The sequence below is a fragment of the Sphaeramia orbicularis genome, chromosome 3 (assembly GCF_902148855.1).
Source record: "Sphaeramia orbicularis chromosome 3, fSphaOr1.1, whole genome shotgun sequence".
In the NCBI taxonomy this organism is placed as follows: Eukaryota; Metazoa; Chordata; class Actinopteri; order Kurtiformes; family Apogonidae; genus Sphaeramia; species Sphaeramia orbicularis.
This window is the reverse complement of record NC_043959.1, coordinates 47005541-47019697: the sequence shown is the minus strand read 5'-3', so window position 1 is coordinate 47019697 and position 14157 is coordinate 47005541. Positions and strand designations below refer to the sequence as shown.

General features: G+C 39.3%; 1 protein-coding gene across 5 annotated transcripts; it reads right to left on the bottom strand.

Annotated features, from left to right (window-relative positions):
* Positions 1-106: 106 nt before the first annotated feature.
* LOC115417058 (rho family-interacting cell polarization regulator 1-like) lies at positions 107-14157 on the bottom strand. Of its 5 annotated transcripts, XM_030131008.1 has the most exons (19): positions 13981-14156; positions 12471-12518; positions 10868-10921; positions 9822-9955; positions 9626-9704; positions 9480-9503; positions 9024-9077; positions 8719-8868; positions 8526-8589; positions 8397-8440; positions 8190-8315; positions 6627-6775; positions 6092-6200; positions 5507-5638; positions 4398-5033; positions 3134-3390; positions 1724-1814; positions 1545-1638; positions 107-1457 (listed from the first exon to the last, which is right to left on the bottom strand). In XM_030131008.1, the coding sequence occupies exons 4-19, from the start codon at positions 9911-9913 to the stop codon at positions 1387-1389; spliced, it is 2172 nt and encodes a 723-aa protein (XP_029986868.1). In that variant the 5' UTR covers positions 9914-9955; positions 10868-10921; positions 12471-12518; positions 13981-14156; the 3' UTR covers positions 107-1386. The 5 variants fall into 5 exon arrangements, with proteins under 5 accessions (XP_029986868.1, XP_029986870.1, XP_029986867.1 ...); XM_030131010.1 differs by lacking the exon at positions 12471-12518 and having other exon boundaries at positions 107-1454; positions 13981-14157; XM_030131007.1 differs by lacking the exon at positions 12471-12518.

The following is a 14157-nucleotide window of genomic DNA, read 5'->3' as shown; positions in this document are numbered from 1 at the left end:
GGCTTCATGCTCTTGGTTTGTGATGTTTATTGCACTAAACCAAGCCGAGTTGGTCATAATTACAGCCTACATGCACCAATTCAACCACAGACCAAAAAAAGGCAAGTTCATTTTAAAGAAACCTTTATAAAGTTTGAACATTTCTTAACATAAACATTTGAACATTTCAAGACATATACAATTCTTTATATGAAACAGTAAATATCTCTTATTGTGCACACTCTTAAAGTAATTCAGAAAATAAACACTGTTATCTTTGCTTGATCTCTCCTGTTGTGGCATTCGCTTATTTCAAACTTTCCCTGTCACTTGAGGCACTTTCTGAATGAAGAGGCTTTTATAGATCAACATAAAGCATGATGCTGAAACACTAGAGCGCCCCCTTGAGGCAGCTTTTGTACACAGCCACAGACCTGACGGCATCCTTAGATAGGAGCCTAGCTTACACACTTAAACTGACAAGTTGAGCTTTGATACAAACAGTGGCAGTGTGAGGCAGCTACACATGCAGGTTTAATATAATTTTACACTGCAAATGTTTTCATGTTGAAAAAACCAAGACCAAATCAAGTCAGACCTCCTTGGAGTGTTTATATTCATATCTGTCCATGGAGTGGCTTTAAACACAAAATGTAACATCTGTAATCCATGTGGAGGTTTCAGTATTCTCATTAATTGTCTGTGATGCCTAAAATAAAAAGTCCTCTTGGTCTTTTCATGTACATTTCTGTTTCTGAAATGACTATATCCATGGTGATTTAGCTTTTGACAATACAAATCTTCAGACAAACAGCAAGTTTACTCTCCCATAAACTGAAATAGCTCTGAGCTGTACATGGATGTAACACTGCAAAGTGTAACTTTTTCATGTCCACAAATACTGATAGTTTTAACTTTTGGCTATTTTCATGGTTTCACCTTAGTGAATGATTGTAAATTAACCCAATTTGACCTATAAAACAATAAAAAAAAAAATGGGTTACTTAAAAAAAAAAAAAAAAAAAAAAGAAGCCAAAAACAAGGCCGCTTTAAACTGTTCCTGAAATGTTTATGATTTGGTCAGTGGATTTTCACATGACAGGAACAGTTTGTGAATGTGTAAACTCAGTTTTTTCCCACTTAAACCCAGACATCATGATGGAGTGTGTGTTGAAATGATGAGGACTTTGGAGGACGATGTGTGTCAGGAGGGGCTTTAAGACACTGAAGCCCCCAGTTCTGTTGTTCATTGTCAGAACAAGGCAAATACTGTATGTGCACAAACTCCACTGTATTGGGGGAGCCTGTTTGTCTGAGCAGAGAGTTGGACATCCTCCAAGCCTCCAGTGGAAGTGGGAGATGGCATGAGTGGACCAGAGGGGTGAACACTTGGGTTCCACTGTGTCATCAGAAGACAGTCGTAGCCAGATGAGTGGGAGTAGAGGGACGCTCCTCCTGATCAGGAGGCGTCTCCTCTTCTGATGGCAGACAAAAACAGAATAACTCAGTAAACTATGCATTCACATGAATAAGTAGCGCTGTCAGTACTGAAGAACTGCTCTCACCGTGTTGTTTGTCTTCCTTTTCCTCGTTCTGCTCTTGTGTATCCTCAGGCATTTCAATCTGACCCAAATCCTGCAGGTCTTCAACACTCGACTCCTTATTTAATACAAATACATTTTAAGGACAGTGTTTTTGATATTTAGTCTTCTTTGACAAACATTAACACAGATGGTCTGAGTACCTGTGATTCAGAAAAACGATCTTCATCTGAGTTCCTAAACCCCTCTGGAGCTTCCATAAGGATATCAAGGCCACCTGCCTCCTCTTCATCACTGCAGTGCGACACCAAATAAAGACTTTAGAGAATGAACATTTATATTGCATCTGCTGGCCAGTTCAGCACCAGTGTGTACTTGAATTGTTTATTTTTCAACAGATAGAGAACTGATTTGTGACCACCACTGACACTTTGGTGATTTAGAATCAAAAAACACTTATTATGATCAACAAAACTATTAACTAAAACAATGATCATACTATTTCAAAACCTAGCTGATGCTTGAGCTGGTGTAGTGTCCAATCTGCCTAAACTAAACAAATAGAAACACTTATAAGGTGATGAAGTAGCAACTGTGGGAAAATGGAGATGAATAGAGACATATCCAGTCATGTAATAACATGGTGCTGTGGTGACTCTATATGCTGTGAAAAAGCAAATGCTTTTTAAGCAGGTTCACAACCTTAAATCTACTCTGAACAACACTAGCACAAGGTCTGAGTTTGTGGAAAATTGGTGAATCTCATGTGTAACTCTACATCTGTTACTTCAAATCAATTGTAAAATCATTACTCAGTGACAATGTCTTATGATGTTCTGACTGACACTAAGAGATGCTGCAACATTCACTAAATATCATTTTATACAAATTTCCCTTAATTTTACCCTAATTTGTCTTCACTGGAGACACTTAGAGCTGGGCAATATGTTGAATTAATTTGATTAATGGGTGGGAGGTCTTCTTCTCACCCCTTTTAAAGCATGTAAATGAAACCATCAGGCTGTTCTTCTGTCTAGAATGTCTTGATTGTTGATTTTTGTATTATTATTGATATTTTACTTGTTCAGATATACGTTAAATTTCATTGCATGTTCGGTATAAATCACTAAATCAAATCAATGTTTTTGCTTTATGAAAATCATTTAAAAAATGCAAAATTGAGATTATTCCTCTAGAGACCTATCTTATTCAATAACAATTTATCATATAACCCGTTTGCTTCTTGTAATATACTAATAGTTAATGAGTTTCTCAGTCATATGTGGTAAATAAATAGCTGTGTTTTGTCTTTAGTTTATGTAGCCAAAAAACTGGTTAAAACCATAAACTGTACGTAACATTGAAAAAAAAAGCCATTTAATTTTTTCAGTCATTTTGTGAGGTCTAAATTAAAGCGAGGTCTTCATGGGTTAGACTGAACTGTGTGTGCAGAAGGATTCTGCTGAGTATTGTCTGTCTGAAACTAGAAGAAGCCACCGGGCTATTAACCGTGTGAAACATGACTGGAAATAAAAAGAGATTAAGTGCATTGAAACAAAATCCAAATGCTATAAGACTAGGGTTCATTTCCTTTCTGACAGTCACACACCAACCTTCCTCCAGAGTAGACATTTTCTTCTTCCTTTTCTTTATCCTCTGCTTCCTCTTGTAGTGGTTTGTTCTGGTTATCTTCCTCTTCTTTTAATCCTTCATCTTTCTTTTGTTCCTTGTCCTCATCTTCCTCCTTCTCATCACCATCATCATTGTCATCAACAGCATCATCATCAAGGTCTGAACAGTTGAGGAAGTCAAAACTTTCAAGGGCTGTTTCAACTTCCTGGTTGAAACTTGCTGAAGTTGGAAAAGGAACCTGTGGAGAAAACAAATCAAATCAGTTGTATTTATAAAGCCCAGTATCCAACATTTGCCTCAAGGGGTTTTACAGTCTCTACAGAACATGATGCCCTCTGTTCGAGTAAACAATAAATTCCTTGGAAAAAAAAACAAAAAAAAAACAGAAGGTGCCTCAGGAAGAGCCACGGGGGATCTGTCCTCCTGGACACTTGTCCAGAAATTTACACATACACTATTTCAATTAATAAGCAAGACATAAACCAGGAGATTATGTTGTGGAAATGCATTAGCGCGAAACAAAATTAAAAGTTTGGGGGTTTTTTTTGGTTAGGATATGTTTAGTACTACATGTCACCCCTACACCAGTATCTGGTTCAACTCAAATAAAAAAAATCATTTTTTGTTTTGTTTTTTAAGTCAGTGTTGTAGGTATTTTCAGTGGTAAAAAATGCAAAAAAAAATCAAAAAACCTACTGACTCATCCTGTGCACCAAAGCATGAACCACTTTTCTGTCTAATTAAATATGTTTCTTAAAACCCCCCTGCAGAGGAGCCACAAGCAAACCTAGTTCAGAAACAAGACGGCCCACTGCAGAGCGATTTCCTGTTAATGTCACATGTTTCTTCACAGCCCCATCCCTTGAGGCAGATTCTGTCCTATTCATTCCAACAAGTTCCAAGTGAACGTCACAGACTGTGACAGCTTTTTTTCAGCAGTAAAGATTGGACCCATTTTTCACATGCCACATCTTCAGAAAATTCTGACTCTAAAACTTGTTTCAGGCCGTTTCAGTCTTGACAGCACTAATAAAGACGATAATAATAAACCAATGTTGTTCACGAGTATTATTAACTTATGCACAGCTGAGCATGATTGCCAACAACTCACAATGCCTGATCTTTGCACCACTCTAGATTCTGTTTTTTCAGGCAGTGTGTAAATACGACAAAGTAAATATTGCTGTACTAGTATGACTGTTGATCCTTTATATGCACAAACACAAACAAACATTATCAGCTCACCGTCAGAACCTCCTCTGGTTGCTGAACATCTTGGAGGAGCTGAGCCTGATGACTGTGTTTCTCTGATATGTCCACCTGGTGTCCCTCTCCTGTCTCAGTGGTGCTGTCCTCTATCCCTGTGTCCATCTGTCCGGCCTGTACGGTTGAGACCTCAGCCGTGTCGTTTACGTCTGTTGAAGTGTGCACCTCAGACACATCCGGTCTTTCCACGAGTGACACGGCAGAATGAGAGGACACATCAGGGCAGGAGCAGCTCAGGTCTGCAGAGGTTTCAGAGATGTCCGCCGACTGGACAGACGCCCTGTCAGTCACAGTACAATCAGTGCTGCTCTCACCAAAGTGGCTGTCAGAGGCGGCTGCCTGCAGATGGCCGTTCGGCACCGAGTCGCTCGAACAGAAAGCTTCAGCGGTCTCTGACTCGTCCTCCTCTTGGTTTGATGAGAGCGATGGCGTTGAGGCACTGGATTTGTGCGGCGTGAACGACAGCTGAGTGGTCAGAGTGGTTTGCAGCATGTTGGAGGCGGTAAGCCTCTGAGCGTGATGAGCCAGGGCTGGACTGGAGGAGTCATCAGACGATTCAGAGGAGTTGGACCAAACGGTGCCGTTCTCCATCTCTCCCTGTCGCTTCAGCAGAGACTAAAGAAGAAACAACAAAGAGGAGACAGATGCATGAGAAACAAAAAACACATCAAACAGAAATGGAAATTTGAAGATAAGATAAGATAACATAAGATAAGATATGCCTTTATTAGTCCCACAAGGGGAAATTCCAGAATTCTGGATAAATAAAACTGAATTGAGCTGAAAAATATAACTTTCAGTCCATAAAGCACAGCACAATTAAATGTGTTTTTAACACTACTGTCAATTTACAACCAGGAAATTACACAGGATATAAACCTAATATTGACATTAGATGTGCAATGACCAATTAAATAATTAATACGACTGTTTTAGTACAAATACAAATTTGTAATATGAAGCAATGAAAATGAGGACTTAATGTGTTTCTTTTTCTTTAGATTAAACATAATAGCTGAAATTTGCTGATAAGTATAAGAAAAAACTCCCTACTGATCCTACACTACTGCAACTACATCCAAACACACCGAATGTACACAGGTGAATCGGGATGTTGTATGGTTCAATTCGCAACGCAAGAAGGCCGTCCTGTCTGTCATGCCATCGTGGAAAGCCTCCACCAGCGAGCGGCTCTGTCTGGACCCGTTAAGAGGCGCACTCTTCAGCAAGGTGAGGAAGAGGAGGGAAATATTGGAAGCACTACTCAACCACTATTAAACAGCTACAAGGACCACAGCTGCGTTCATACGTGTTGGTGCTGTCACACAACTCTCTATTGCTATCACTCACTGCAGGTCTTGCACTCCTCGCATTAGGCACAACACTCCCACGGCCACATGCCCTACCACACAGCCCTCTGTGAATATGCTCACACACGTCAGTACTACCACTACAGACAAAGCAGTTGGGAAGCAGCTGAAATAGAACAAGCCAGTGACACAACAGTAATAACAGCCATCAGTGAGACAAATGGCAAAAATACACAGCAGATATGTAGATATAAGTATTTCTACTGTATAGCAAACCCTTTCTACACATGATAAGTGGTGTTGTAAAAGAGCAGCTGTGAGCTGAAAATGCTGAGAGTGGATTTCACCTGTTATATGACTCACATAAAACACCTGCTCCCTCATAGAGGGTGTGTCAGGAGGACTCTGATTGGACAGCAGCCGTTTGGAAACTGTACTGGATGATGATATCTGGTCATCCTTATCAAATGGACTGAAAATGGAAAAAAGTGTTAGACATAGCAGGCAAAACACAAGCTAGTCCCTGATTGATGCTTTTTGGATGTTGGTTATTAGTGATCTGCTCTAGCTTTTCCAATTCTTTAACATAGATAATGATCCAGAATTATCGATTTTTACAATGGAAAAAAACACATGCACTTCAATCTTAAGAGCGCTGAAAATCAGGGGAAATTAAAAAAACAAAACAAAACAAAACACATGTATTTGTTTTCACATATAAAACAGAGACAAGGAAATAAGAAAACAGAAAAAAAACAGGATATACTGGTAAGATTAAAAAGCCTCTAAAGAAGTGTTTAAATCTTAGAAAGCATTCTAGACTAGTCTGTCTATAAAAGTGATTAAAAATCCTCGCATTACAAATACAATAGAAAGGCTGAGGTGAGGCTTGACCAACCTCCAGGTGACCTCCAGGTTCAACTTCACTGTTCCTAGATCATTGATGTCTACAGCAAGCGTCTGTGGAAGTGGGCAGAACAGGTCGAGCATTTCACAGGACACACTGCCCACCACCACGTGATTGGCCAGGCTCTTCAGCTCCGTCACCTTGACAACCAGAGAGATGAGAATAAGCAGACCGAGGGAGGAGAAGGACAATTATCTTATTACTACATACAATAGGGAGTGGTTTTGTCACCGAGTAAAGAAAAGATCTACAATGCTAACAACTGTTATGGACTGCCTGTTAATTTTATTGCCTTTTATTGGCGTTGTGACAGAAGATACAACTTGTATAATGCATCAAGTAATTTATTTACACTGGTTAGACAAAGGGTTTGCGAGTAAAAGAGCAAATTCAGGGGATCTGTAGGAACAGTGTTCACCAGCTTCAAAGGCTTCATTTCTTGCTCCAGAAAAACTGTATGTTAACTGTGTTTGTTGGTTTAAAAAGCCTTTTTTCCTTTCACTTCTTGGTAACATTAAGTTTTTTTAACTTCAATAAACAAAAGATTCAGGTAATCCAAAACTGAAAAATAATGAGCAATATAAATATATAAAAATAGGACCAATGGTCCTGTAGTTCAACATCATGTTCTATCAAGTATCAACTAGAAAAGCACTCTGAGAGCGCAGACCTCCGCCAAGGTAGATCAGCCAGTATCAACATGTCCTGAAAATTTCATGAAAATCCATCCATAACTTTTTGAGTTATCTTGCTAACAAACAAACAAACAAACAAACAAACAAACAGACAAACCCCAATGAAAACATAGCCTCCTTGGCAGAGGTAATAAGTTCAATTTGCGAGGTTGTCAGGTTCTGCCACTATGATAGAATCCTGTGGTCTTAATGCAGGAGATCAATCTTCCAGTAGAAGTGGCTGATCCTTTCACTGGAGGAGAACTCAACCAATTAAATGAAAGTCCATATATGACTTCCAATCAGTGTTTAATAGTAACTGGATTGATATCTGTAAACATTTCCATGGTACAAGACACCAAATTTCTATTATTCTTTTGTTTTGTTATTGTTTTGTTTTTTCCCCTATGTTTTGTATTATATTTGTCTCTGAAATAAACTAAACTAAAAGTAAAACTAAAAAAAAAAAAATGGCCCATTATAAGTAAAGGCAAATTTTGAATATTTCAAAAATGAATGAAATGAATGAATCCGACAAGTAGTTTTGTTGGAGAAGATGTTTGAAAAAATTGCTCATGACGACAAAGAGGAAGACGATGCTAGACACAACGCCTTCACAATAGCTCATGGTCTATTGGCTGGTGAGCTAAAAAAAGACCATTTTTCCATTTTAGGGGATCATGCCCAGTAGTTTTACTGAATAATTTATCATCATCATATTTGTGGGGTGTTTTAAAGATTTACACCTTCACCAAGATGCAAATATATATACTGGAGCTAAGTCAGATAGGGCAAAGTCAAATCAAACACTGTAGGTTTTAATAATAAATAAACATAATAAGTAAATATGTAAAGTTGCCAGCCGGCTGTTTTCAGTCACCTTTATGGACAAGAGTTCTGTAACAAGAGGCAGGAAGATGTACTCCTCACTGTCCCACATCTGCTTGTTGCTAACTTCCACACGGCCTCGTAGCCTCCAGCGCTGCCTGCCGTAGCGCATAAGGACCTGAAGAGACAAAGGAAACAGACTGGTGAGATGTGTGGAGGTTCAAGGAAGATCTGTATCTGTGGGCGTTTTGATTCTTACCTCATACTGGTCACCAGCACATAATCGAGCAAAGCCAGCAAGGCCTGAAACATCAGAAATACATATGAAAAATGAGAAGTGCTCTGACAGAGGGAATAGGAAGTCATATGGGTGTATAAAGTGACTCACCCTTCATCTTGACATGAAACTCTCCCATCTGGCTTTCTATTTCACTCTCAAGTGAGCACATGTGCTGTGGACACACAAGGAAACACATTGTTTACTCAGTGCATTATTTTCTATAACTTTAATACATGTTTGGGGCTAAAACACACTCAGTGGACACCATCACATCACCACTGACTTCAGCTCAGAGACTAACCTCTGTACATTCCCTGTAGCCTTTGTTGGCTTCACTCAGACTCTCTCTGGCCTCTTTGCTGCCGGTGGCGGAGTTAAACGCTGCCACCATCTTACTCGCTCCATCACGCAGCCTCCGCTGTATACAATATGCATCGTAGAGCTCCTCGACCTGCAGAGAACCAATATAAATATTACAAAAAACTGCAAAAACAACTGTATAGCCCTTGTATGAACACAAGTTATGATAATATATTAAAAAACACATATTGTACATTCAATAACTATTTATTAAACTTGCAGATCAATAGATTCCTTGTAACCTACCTTGCTGAGGTGGAATTCCAAGCGACGCATGAACCTCTCAATGGCTTTAACTTGCTAAAAAAAAAGGAAAGGAAATCATAAAATTTAAGAAACTAAAAAAACATATTTTAGGCTCTCTTCAGGCTTTATAGTTGTGAGTGCCTGACTATTGACCTCATCCATTGTCTAATTCAATATTCAGCATTTTAACACTTTCAATGTAAATTTTTTAACCAACATCCAATAAAATAAATGAGGTTAAAAATGTGTGAAATATTAGAAGGCACAACAACCAAGTTTTATGTTGGTCTTAGTCTAAAATTTCTCACCACTTTTTTTATTTTATAGCAAATGCATATCAGTTTTATGATCACTAATAATTAGTATTGTACAAGCCCTAAAAAAACCATACTAGTTCACTCGTTGTGTATATAGTTTTAATGTGCACATAAATCCACAAGTGATAATGAAACTCACCTTATCCAGCTCATACAAAGAGCCCTGTAAAGGAAATAAAACCATTTAGCATTACAAGGACTCAAATTAACATTCAGACTGGGGAAAACAGCTGAATGATACTGAATAGTGACTGGAGTGACTGGTTTGACCACTGGAGCTCTCACCAAGCGCCCGTTCCTCTTGTTCTCTCTGATCTGCTGACCCAGACTGTCTAGCTCCAGCTGGTGAACCTGCAAGTACGATCTGGAAAACAACAACATTCTTACTTCTTCATCTTAGAGCTCAAAATCAGCTGCTTATTCCAGCTGGAAGCCATCCACTGCAATCAGTGTTAACAGAGTGAAAAACGTGTTTACTCACTGTAGACCCCTGCGTAAAGCAGCGTATACTTCATCCAGCCTCTCGGGCTGGGGGGTTTTAGTGGGAGGCAGTTTGGTGGAGCCTGTGAACATCCTGCTTCCTTACAGGGCACGATTCTTTTAGATCAAACAGTGCTGAGGGAGGGAGAGAGAGATAGGAGTGTTGGATCATTTCTGATAAGGACTCACCGCAGTATGAGTACGATCACAAAGGGAACCACAGGAACTGGCAGTAACACACATAGGCTACATTCAGACTGCAGGCAAGAAGCACAAATCTCTTTTGTGTGACTCAAGATCTCTTTGACTCATAACAGTGTGAACATCATAAATCACATGGAACTGATACTTTCATGTGATCCTAAATAAAACACAGGTCTGATTTTCCTCCATCTAAAGTCTAAATATGAATTCATGAGATTTTTAAATCACACTCAGTCAAGGTTCATCACAAATCTGCTCCATATCTAAAAGTAGGCCTCGACATGCTGGACATATATGGATAAAATCTGTTTCAGTGAAGACGTTCACATTATAGTCACACTCTGACTCCACACATATCTCTGTACAGAGGGATCAGCTATTACTCCACAAAAAAAATAAATTCTCTCTTTGTCTTATTAACTGAATTTGAGTCCATCTTTAATTAGTATGAAGCTCCATGTGACATCTTTGTTATCACTGTTTTGTGGAACTAGGAAAATATAAAAAACTGGATCTGAATAATAGTTCTGAAATGAGGCATGGAGTGTGAAAAAAAATTACTCATTTAGTTTTGAACTATTACATTAAAAGTCAACTACTTTTATAATCAATGACTAGGTTTGTTTTTCTAAATCCAACTTCTTAAAATGGAATGTTTTCTGCTTTTGTACTTTGTGATGATAGTAAATTGAATATCCGTTGGTATGGACACAAACAAGACATTTTGTTTGGCTACATCATGTGGGACTGGGAAACACTGAACAGCTTGCAGACCAGGCAACTAAATAAATTAATCAAGTAAATAATCAGCATGTTAGCGGATACCCACAGAGTGCTGCTCACCTGCTTGAAGAGTTGAATGGAGCACTGTGGCTTTAACACACTGAAGGACATGTCCTGTAATTACAGACAGAATACTTCAGTCAGAACTGCCCTGCTTTACTTCATACCTCACAGTAACGTGACAGGATTTTTTCCTCTCGCTCTGTGATTATCAAGTATTCTGATGATTACAGAGGAACAGGAGGAAAATAATGGATGGAAACCAGTCTTTCACTTCCTTGGCCTGGCCACACTGTTTTGTTTTTCAGTCTGAAATGGTGAGCGACATGCATGCAGCGACCACAGTGGCCACCACTGACAACAGTAGGGAGTACAGTCTGCTTGTGCTTCTCTTCCCCTTCCTTTCCTACTTCTCCACCCCCTCCACATCCAACGCCGAGTACAGGAAGTCTCATGGCTGACTCTACACAGGAAATTCTACACAGACGTTTGGCCCAAGAATATAAAACCATTCCTGTAATGTGTGCGAGTGTGTAAAACTCACTCTTTCTACTTGTTGCTAAACCATTAAACGTGCTGATTAGCGTGATGCTGCAGTCAGGGGGAAACTAGGGGAAGAGAGGGTCGAGCCTGAGCTAAGCTAGTCACAAAAGAGATTACAGACTTAAAGCAAACTAAATCTGTCAAGCAAGAGCCAAACCCTTATTAACACATGGGATCTGTGAATGAGCTAGTGCCGAGCAGAGCAACTGGTGGCATCTGGTCGACATAGTTTTACACTAAACATGGGATGGGAATCTTCCACCTGTTGGAGAAACTGATGTGGAAAATACACAAATTACAGTTTGAGGGTTTAAGGCTCAATGACGTACACAGATTTCCAACTGAGCCATTTTAAAATGCATAAATCAGCATTAAGAATGTGAAATACTCAATATTCACAATAACATGTTAGATATGATGATTTTAGTGTTTTATATAACTGAATTGGCTGGGACCTTAAAAATGTGGTGTGACTAGAATTTATCTTAAAATTAATTATTTGCCTAACATTAACACGGGAATATAAAGTGTTTAGAAACAAAGTTCACGTGTCTTTTCAGTTTAATATATAGGCTATGACTTCATATTTCTGCTCTATCAGGTCACAGTTTTATTCTTAAATGCAACTTAGGCTATTTTTTTCTGTGAATCACATAATTATTTTAAAACAATAATTCAATACAGCACAAGTTTTCAAAACAGCTGTCATGGTTGGATGGCTGTACCATATAATAGGATACTATCAATAAAACAAATATTACCAATAAATAATGGTTTTATAAACACTAAAGGAAGTATACGTATGTGAATACACACATATATGGTAATTTTAGGTATTTAAACCATCTTTTAATTGAAAAATGCAGCTGGACACAATATGTATGTGTCACATCAATGACCCTTAAATCTTTGTTATGAACAACACAACCCTGGTGAGAACAAGCTTCATGCTCCCTGCTGTTTTTCCACATTCTCCTGTGAGGATGTGGACTAAGTGGGCGAGGGGTACATCAGGCCGGGGGTCCAGTTAAACCGCTAATCTTAGCTGGGAGGATTAACTGCAGTAGCTGAGGGTTACAGCGTGGCAAAGAAAAAGTGTCATACCAGATAAAACACCCACCTTCTGCCAAACATGGCCAAAGGACATGAGCAGTCGGAGATCTGCACCCTGAGGTGGGCACAGATGTGAAAGTGCAAGTCATCATGATGAAACAGACATAAACAGAGACATAACTCCATCCTATCCAGTGACAGGTATAGGCCCGAGCCTCAGCGGTAATATTGATAATCTGAGCACCTATTGCCCTGTTAGCTCTCTGTCAGATGTGCTTTGATCCCTTTCCTTACATTAAGAATCATTAGCTGGATTAATCCTCTCCACTGAGCAGAGGGAACAAAGACGACACTGTTTTCAATCACCTCACAAGACTGGAGTTTTGTTAAAAAACAGCCCTTCATGCTCTCAGACATTCATGCACATATAGTCTGGTCAAGGCAGGACTGCAGCTCTCCTCTGGAACATTCACACACTGATAATGTTTTAATATGTATATCTGTCTTTTAAGGGAACTGTACTGTGCTTTATCTGGTTATTATGGGAAACAAGTTCATGATGTTGTCATTTAAGTTGATTTTTTTTTTTTTTTTTTTTTTTTTTAAATCTCATTACATTAAATACAGTTAAGATGTTACATTAAAGATGTGAATTTTCAATACAACATTTCTGATTAGTTAATTTAGTCCACTCTGTTTTGGATGCATCTGTGTCAAATAAAACACAAAATCAGATTTCCTGATAAATAATAAATGAGTAACAAATGCTCAAAAAAGTATCTCAATCTCATATTTAAAGAGAAGAAACATTACAGACTATTTTCAGATGTTTATCTTATATTGATGAAGGATTAGAACATGAATAATGATAAAATAAGGTGGACATTTAAGGCCAAAACAAAGTGCCACTGGATTACTGCGTGTTATTAAACTGCAAAATGGCAAAATATGAACTACAGACATATCTGGAAAATGTAAACTAATCCACTAGATGTCTTTTGTTTACTAATTATGAGGATTCAAGGAGCAGTAGTCCTGGTAAAAGCACACACCATCTCCCATTTACATGGAGGGTCTGAGTGTGGGCTGGTTGGTGGAGGACGAAATAGATGGATGAGGGGTACAAAAAAACGCCTCCACCTCGTTTCCAGATTACTGGATTAGCTTTACTGGACAGCAGAAGGCCACAGAGGCGGATGAACACATACATATCACACCCTAGAGGAGGATGGAGCTCACACAACAAACTTGGAACCACAGTCGTGCTACATTTAGTATTCAGTCCATATCCCAGCCCGGCCCACGGAGCAACATCACAGGCCACAAAAAGTCCACTGGCGTCCACATTAGGACCCCCGACGCCCACTGCCCTTTCAGAGTCAGAATCAGAACCCATAACTAACACAAAAGTCAGCTGCCACAGACTAAATACAGTCACCCACGGACAGATGGAGGCGAGCATTTCGACAACAACCGCAGAAAGGCAACTTCACGTCGGACGGACTCATGCCCATGTAGAGGAAAATTTAACAGGCTTCATGTGGCGACCTTGGCCATAAAAATAAAGACGGCCCTACCTCTGTTTTAACGTCCGACCACCCGGAGAAAGTGACCCAGGTCCCATTTCCAGCGCGGAGCTCCACTCAGACAGCAGAGGTTTGCAGTTCTTCTGGGCGCTGTCCTTCTCCTTGATTTCGCAGTTCTTCTTCTCCCTCTTCTTCTTCTGTCCACAGTCAAGCCGACAGTAGCGGTGC

What these genes read in the sequence shown, in the direction of transcription:
- LOC115417058 (XM_030131009.1), bottom strand. Translation starts at nt 9,913, where the DNA reads ATGTTCACAGGCTCCACCAAACTGCCTCCCACTAAAACCCCCCAGCCC. An exon ending in GCTACAGGGAATGTACAGAG is followed by an intron (nt 8,590 to 8,718) that starts GTTAGTCTCTGA and finishes GTGTGTCCACAG; the next exon opens with CACATGTGCTCACTTGAGAG. An exon ending in GATTCACCTGTGTACATTCG is followed by an intron (nt 5,034 to 5,506) that starts GTGTGTTTGGAT and finishes TTTCTTCTTTAG; the next exon opens with TCTCTGCTGAAGCGACAGGG.